Consider the following 8,236-nt stretch of genomic DNA (forward strand, 5'->3'; position numbering starts at 1 on the left):
TCTTAGTGTTTTTCTTTTTGTTTGAAAAATATCAAGAGTAAGGTTTTGGTCTCTTCTATTGTGGATTGCTTTTAAATTCAACTTCTATAAACTTGTGACAAAAACTTTTATTCTTGATCATGGGTATCAAAGTTCACTTTGAAGATACCTCTTAGCTCTAGAAGTTGAGGGGAAAGGGTTTGAATAAAGCTTGTCGTAAAATATGTTGTGAAAAGCTTTAATATGAGCCTCAAACGGAAGCAAAGCTTACCTTAAAATATGTTACGAAAAATTGTGATCGATTCTTTTGTGAGAGGACTTAAATATCGAGTGTGATGTAATAGCTCAATCTCTTACTATATTAATACATTTTTTTTTGTTTGGCTAAGCTATGTGAAGAAAAATATAGTGAAAAAAATAAGAGTGGACAAAAAATTCAAATTTTGAGATCTAATCCGTTAGGAAAAACAAATCATCAATTAAAAACATTATCGCTTTTACTTCCAAGAATCACTCTATTATAACATATAAATACAATTAACATAGAAAACAGAAGAATATAATGTGGAAACATCAAATATGGAGAAAAACCACGACCGTAAAGAATAATCACTAAGTGCAAATTTGTACAATCACTAGTGCAGTAAGGGCTTTCTGTCCCGGTTATTTTCCACATTTTGCCTCGGGGCGAGGCCAAAAGATACCCCTTTTGGCCTCGGTTATCACCCGAAGCCATATACCCAGTTTTATGCCTCGGTTGTTTCAAAACCGGTGCCATATACCCAATTTTCTGCCTCGGGTCAGATAGGACCGAGGCCATAGGGTAAAAATATTTTTTTATAATTATAAAAAAATGTAAACGAAAACAGATGTAACAACAATGGTGGTGGTGGAGAATCTGCAGCAACCACTGGCATCAAGAGGATAACAGTGAAGAGACCCAAAAACGAAAATAGAGATTGAACCTAACTCCCTTTCTTTTCCACATTCAGCAGCCAACAATAACAACAACAGGGTTCAAAACAGACCCAAAAACGAATTTGAAACAGAGGCCATTCAGGCCAAATCGCGCATGAATGATACGATACCCAATGACAGCAACAATGAACGTCCCCATCTTCCGTGAGATTCATCCATAGGAAAGGCGTTTTGGTGACTCCATAGGCGAGGGATTCGGAAGGGGAAACCCTAGACGCGGAGATAAATGAGGGACCCCATTCGAAGAATAGCAACAAAGGGGTTTCAGATCCGCGAGACAGAGAGCGCGCGAGAGAGACGCGAAATGGAGGTGCAGCACAGGGTGGCCGGAGGGTGTGGTGGCAGTGGGTGCAGCGGAGAGAGAGAGAGAGAGCGCGCGGGACAGAGAGAGAGCGCGAGACAGAGAGAGAGCGAGGGGAAGGAGTTGCAGAGGCGCAGAGGCGTAGGAGCGGGGAAGAAGAAGGGTTCGCGAAATTTGAACCCTAAATAAACCCTATGGCTTCGGTTGTTAGGGGAACCGAAGCCAAAAACCCCCTTTTGGCACCGGGTTTCCTTGGACCGAGGCCAAACAACTAACGTCCAGCCACTTTTTGGCTTCGGGTCTTACTGAACCGAGGCCTATACCACTATTTGGCACCGGTTTTGGGCGAACCGGGGCCTATACCCCTCTTTGGCTTCGGGTATTTGGAGAACCGAGGCCTAAAACTTGGCTCTAATTGCAAAAATGCCACCGCGCCATTATATGCTTCGGTTCTTGGCCAACCGAGGCATATAAGGCGAGGTAAAATGAGAATTCTGCACTAGTGAATACACAGAAAACATTCTCCACCCTTTGACCCCAAGTAGACATACACTCTCAAGAGCAAGAATTTAGCTATACCTCACAAGACTCTACTACAAGAGAATAAGAAAAGGCAAACACAAACTCAAAGTGTCTTTAACTTGGGGTAAGGAATATCATGGACTTAGAAATTTGTACAATACACAAAAAACATTCTCCACCCTTTGACCCCAAGTACACCTACACTCTCCAGAGCAAGAATTTAGCTACAACTTGCAAGACTCTACTACAAGAGAATAAGAAAAGGCAAACACGAACTCAAAGTGTCTTTAACTTGGGACAAGGAATATCATGGACTTAGAAATTTGTACAATACACAGAAAACATTCTCCACCCTTTGACCCCAAGTACACCTACACTCTCTAGAGTAAGAATTTAGCCACACCTCACAACACTCTACTACAAGAGAATAAGAAAAGGCAAACACGAACTCAAAGTGTCTTTAACTTGGGGCAAGGAATATCATGGACTTAGAGCTCATTATATAGTCATTAATACCCACTCTCTAACTTATCCTAGGCGATGTGAGACTTTTCAAAACATATTATTTTCATCAGTACAACATTCTCCACCCTAATTAAAATAAACATTTTCATTGCCTATAGCAGCAATCATACTCCACCATAAAGAGTATCACTTGGAATCAAATTGTCCCAAGAATTTCCACTTGAAATCAAACTATCCAAAAAAAATTCACTTGGAATCAAACCATCCCAAGAATTTCCACTTGGAATCAAACCATCCCAAGAATTTCTACTTGGAATCAAAACCATCCCTAAAATTTTCATTTCGAATTAAGTCATCCCAAGAATTTCCATGCACTCTGCATCAATGTTAACCAATGCCCACGTATAATCACCATACACCTTGCATAAATATTAGCCAATGCCCATGCGTAAACATTGTACACTCTTCGCCAGAACAATATCGCAACCCTCGATGCCAAACCATCAAACCTTGCGAAAAGCCATAGATCGAACGTCTGCACTTAGAAACCACTGTGTTGTTTGACTCCTTCATCGAAGACGCAACATCTATCGATGCAACACCTATTGACGTAGCACCACCATCGCACCACTACATCCCACCACCAAAGCATCGCGGGAAAGTCTGCCACTAGACATCGAACTTTCACCATGCAAAATGTGAAACACCTCTGCAGATCTCGAAGCATCTCGCCACACACGAACTCCACTGCCAATCTAGCATAACTCTCATATTCTTCGCACATTTAAGAACTCAACTACAAATTCACCACACCAATACAACGCTGACAATGGTTGTTCCCTCAAATTTCTCATTGCAACTTCAGCAACCAAGGATGATTCTCCAATAACAAGGAATTAATCTCTTATAATTGGAAAATTTGAATGAGCTGCAACCATAGAGCATACTAAGAAAAAATCTCACCGAACTATAGCTTTGATACCGCCCATTGGTTCTTTTGAGAGAGGATCACTGGGGAGATACTAATGAGACTTGAGCCCAACCCACACATAAGGAATTAACACCACTCTTATCCCAAAACCTTACAACAATAGGTTTATGGGTATTCATCCTTATATGTGGGACTTAGATTCACACTTGGATTCTCAACAATCTTCGCCTCAAGTCCCTTCACATTGGCACCCCCCCTCGAGCTAACTACCAATGGGAAATTCGATATAGGTTTTATTAATGTTGTATTTGGATAAGGTAATTCAACTCCTATTCACTCCACTCACGAAGGTCGAGCCGAATCGGCTTAGGACAAAGGTTGAGCCGAGTTAGTCTGTCATGAATATCGAGCTTAGTATGTCCAAGTCTAATATCCAATCAAGTTAGGTTGAGCCGAGTCAGCCTCAAACGAAGGTTGAGCCGAGTTGGTCTAGGCCAACGTCGAGCTAAGTTGGTTAGGGCTGAAGGTCAAGTCGAGTCAGCCCAAGTCGTAGGTTAAGTCGAGTTGACCTAGGCCGAAGTCGAGCTAATTTGACCCATGTTGAAGTCAAGTTGAGTCGACTATAGCCGTCGGTTGAGCTGAGTTAGTCCAAGTCAAAGATTCAGTCAAGTCGACCCGAGCCGAAGTTGAACCGAGTTAGCTTGAGTCAAAGATTAAATGAAGGTGGTCCATTACAAAGGACGAGCCAAGTCAATCTAGATTGAAAGTCTAACCGAGTCAGTATTGATCAAAGGTTGAACCAAGTCGGCTCATAACCAATAATAAAGTCAAGTCAATTTGGATCAAAGGTCAAGTCGAATCGGTCTGGTTCGATGATCAAGTAGACCCACAAACGACATTGACAAAAAAGAAAAAAACACATTGCAAGGTACATGATGCGTGAGTTAGTGAGATGGAAGTAAGAGAAAACATTTGAGGCACAATTATAGCTCATTCACACATCATACAACCTGTTTCGACAAAATATGGTTCAAATTGTTATTTACTTATTTTCTTTAAATTATATGGTACATTAATTTAAATTTATTAACAAATTATCAAACCAATTTAGAAACGCGTAAACAATTAGAGTGATGGAGCTAAAGAATTTAAATTTAACACTAGTTAACAAAATTTAATATGAAATAAAGTGTATAATAATATTATAATACGAGGACATTGTTTTTACAAGTAATAAAGCATGGAATAAAATGAAAAGTTAGCGGCACTGGCGCTTGTGAAAAACTTTACGAGAGAGAATGTATGAAAGCAGAAACTTCAACTTTTTTGACGCTGGGCCAGGTTTGAGAACGCCATAATTGTGAGGTTTGAAACCTGAGCATGCTCTGCTATGCCTTTCACCCTCTGAGCACCATCCTCCAAAAGAAAACTCCCCACGATTCCTCTTCAAAAGTTCTCTGTCAATTTTATCCAGAAGAGGGTCATTTTTCTTGAATTTTCTGGCAAATGGACGGTTTGTGAGCACCATTTTTCTGTAATCTTTGAGTGCTAATGTTCTTGGGTGTTGTTTTGGAGGATAGTCCCAAGTGATGTAGTGCATGTCAGTGTTTGCTGTGGTGTTCTTGTAGTCCTTGGAGTTGCAAATAACTGTTTGGAAATATCCTTCTGGGGATGAAACAAAGTTTGTATAGTAGAGGAGAAGGGTTCTTGGCAAATTTTCCCACCCAACAATGCAATACTCTGCAAAAGATCTCGATAGTATTGTCCATGCTGAACCTGGAAATGGAAACACATTTCTAATATCAGGTCATACAATTGATCCAAAAGTAACGTCACACAGCTTAAGATTAAAGATAGTTTAAATATACTTTTTTTTTTCTTTGAAATGTCTTTTAAAGACAAATTCATAATATGAGTTTGAAATTTCAAAACAAACAATATTTTAAATATAGTGATTTAGTGATTGATCTTAATATATTGTTTAAGCGAACTTCAAATCAGAATATTAATATTGTATGTAAGAACAAAAACACTCCGATTGCAGTGTCAATAAATTTGAAATCGAAACAAAGTGTATAAAAATCGTAATAGAATTATGAACACATTAAGATACAATATCTCATATTTGGTAATTGATCTTAAAACTATTAGGCTATTGTTTTATGGACTCCACAATACTAAGAAAATACTCAAATACCCTTCACCACTACACCACCACTGCTGCCACACGCTGTTGCGCCGTTGTGGGATAGGAAGAAGAAGAGAGTGAAAACGATGTAGAGGAAGAAGAAGAGAAAAAATGGTGAACAAATATTTCTCCAAAAATTTCTTTTGGAATATATTTCATATGTTTTGAAAAGTTCTTAACACATTTCATGTAAGGATGTTTTACAAAACTCATTCTCCAAGACATTATATGTGTTTTAGGAAGTTTGTTTCAAAAATTTTATTTCGAAAAATTTATCTCAGTGTATTTTATGTATTCTGGAAATTCTGTTCCCAGAAATCTTGTTTCAAAAATTTCATTTAGGAAATCTTGTTTTGGAAATTTTGGAAAGTTTTAGAAATATGTAATCTGTGCGCAAAAAAAAAATAAATTGCGGAGGTGCAAAAAGTAAAAGCCGAAATGTTATTTTAAAGAACTTGAGCTTGCAACAATATACCCCATCCATGTTTTTTTTTAAGTTATTTTTGTTTCTTCCCCTTTCTATCAAATTTTTTGTTCGCAGTTAGAGTTGTCTTTTAGTAGGTATATGGAAGAAGGTGTGGAGTTTCACTCAGCCAACAACAGCATTAGGTAAAGTTCTTGAAACAAACTGTGGATATTACCAAAAATAGTGACATCTTGGTAGAAAGTAATTGAATGAGAGCATTCATGATGGAACCCTTGACCTCTCACGTAACGATGAATTGATGAGTGGTTCAGATTCCTGGGTTTTGTTTTATTTATTAGGTACAACTTTGACACTGATATTTAAACCTTTTTTTTTCTGTTATTATATATTATATTTTGAGGGGTCCAAATATTGGCCCTTAAAATATTACTTAGGGAAAATAATTATAATTGCAAGGAGTGGAAGAATTGAATGCAAACATGCAACACATAAAAATAAGCAAAGTCCTCAATAATCTAAAGAATTGAAGTGGGTAAAAACCTGTATAAAGTTTAAAAGATGTTGGGAGACTCCTCTGCTTAGTGACCCACCAAATCTGTGATTTCTTCAGGCTATACAACCCTGGGTCTATAATTATTGGCTTCCCCCTCTTATTCCTGAAATGAGTATAAAAGGTTAAAATTTGATTAAATAACTTTCTTTCTTCTTATAAGTATGATAAGTTTTTCAACTATTGTAGATGTTTTCAATTTGATTTCATTGTTTTTAAAAATAAATTAATCTAATCTCTTTCATCAAATTTTACCGTAATCTATCAATTTCTTTGTTTATGTTATGTGTTATTTCTATTATATATAATAAGCCAACTTTAATTAATAATAATAGATTATATTAATTTATTCATTGAAAGAAAATAAGACCAAACTAAAAACATTAGGACGGAATTGAAGAAATTATCATAATAATCAAGCTAATATTTTTCTTTTTCTATAAGACAAAAACAACTACTTACAATTTCCAACCCAATTGACTACTGTGGTGAATGAAATTGATATGCTTTGGAACCTGAGAAAAGGCTTGGATCATATCTGAAAATCGAAAAATTTCATTCTTTTAATTGAGTCAATGATTAAAACACCAAGGGCAACATTGATCCACAAAACTGAATTCAGAACAAGAAATGTCATATACAAACATGTACATTGATATTTGATAACTAAATTTCAACAATTTTTTTTACACTTTAAAATAACATTTTTTAAATAGTTTTAATATATAAAAAAAATAAAAAATAAAAAAATCGAAAGTCATTAGATTATAAAATAAATTATCAAAATTTAATTGTGAAAATATAATTTAAACATAAAACATAAATAATTTGAAACTTTTGATGTAAAAGAAGATCAACAAAATATAATGAAAAAATAAATTTTGTAAGACAATATTATACCGATTCTAATCTATCAGCGACGTAAACTAGACGACTCACCGTACCATCTTGTGTAACCAAGGGGTAGTCAGAGGCACTGAGATTAATAAACCAATCCCATTGGCAAGTCCTGAGAAGCATTGCCATAGCATGGAGAGTGGTAGAAAGCATGGTTGGTCCTTTATAAGTGACCAAATTACGCTTCTCCACAACCCAAACGTTCCCTAATGCACCATAAACTGGGTCCTTAGCCACATGTTGAACCACATCTCTGTGCTCAGCTTCTGGTGCACCAGAATCCATATGAATCAAATAGTAGTTCCCTGGATGGTAGAGAGCCCTCACCAACCTTTTCAGCTTCCCAGAATCTCCTTTTGAAGCAGAGATCAAGTACGCAAATGTAACTGGATATGAGTTGTTGGCCTTGGTTGTGTTGAAGGAGTTCATAGAAGCATTCATGCTGGAACTGGGTATGGTTAATTTTCTGGGAATGAAAACAAGAAAGAACAGTAGTGAGGTTAGTGTGAAGGAAACAACCAAAATTTTAATCGACATTTTTAGGAGTGGGAGACAAAAAGAGTTGGGAGATTTGAGGTATGCAAAGGCTGTTATATGGTTAATAAGGAGGGCTTATTTGGAGAAATATTTTTTACTATATTTTTACCATTGTATAAAGATACAATATTTTAATAACTTTTTATATTATTTTTTAATTAAATAATTTTATTCTTTAATAAATAAAAAAGATAATTTTTTTATAATAAAATAAATAATTGAACAACTTTTTCTGTAAGCCCCATTTCTTTCTAACTTTATAAGTGTTTGGGCCTGGCCTTCTCGTGGGCTCAGGGTCAGCCCACTAGGGGACCCAATACCCCTTTCCAGCCCTAACCCCCTCCATACTGTTTCATTTTCAGAAACCAGCTTTCTGTTCCCTTTTCTTTTCTCTAGTAAGAGCTCTGTTAGGGCACAAAGATTCTCTCCTCTTCGACCTAGCTAAGGATATTCTTCTTCCA

At 36.7% G+C, this 8,236-nt stretch overlaps 1 protein-coding gene across 1 annotated transcript; it reads right to left on the minus strand.

Moving 5' to 3' along the window:
- Positions 1-4,349: 4,349 nt before the first annotated feature.
- On the minus strand, positions 4,350-7,808 carry LOC114182430 (beta-glucuronosyltransferase GlcAT14A-like). Its single transcript, XM_028069297.1, has 4 exons — positions 7,286-7,808; positions 6,804-6,879; positions 6,332-6,447; positions 4,350-4,952 (listed from the first exon to the last, which is right to left on the minus strand). Exons 1-4 carry the CDS (start codon positions 7,773-7,775, stop codon positions 4,435-4,437), a joined length of 1,200 nt encoding a protein of 399 aa, XP_027925098.1. The 5' UTR covers positions 7,776-7,808; the 3' UTR covers positions 4,350-4,434.
- Positions 7,809-8,236: the final 428 nt, after the last annotated feature.

The sequence above is a fragment of the Vigna unguiculata genome, chromosome 4 (assembly GCF_037176805.1).
Source record: "Vigna unguiculata cultivar grain cowpea cultivar isolate G323 ecotype 2 chromosome 4, ASM3717680v1, whole genome shotgun sequence".
Classification (NCBI taxonomy): Eukaryota; Viridiplantae; Streptophyta; class Magnoliopsida; order Fabales; family Fabaceae; genus Vigna; species Vigna unguiculata.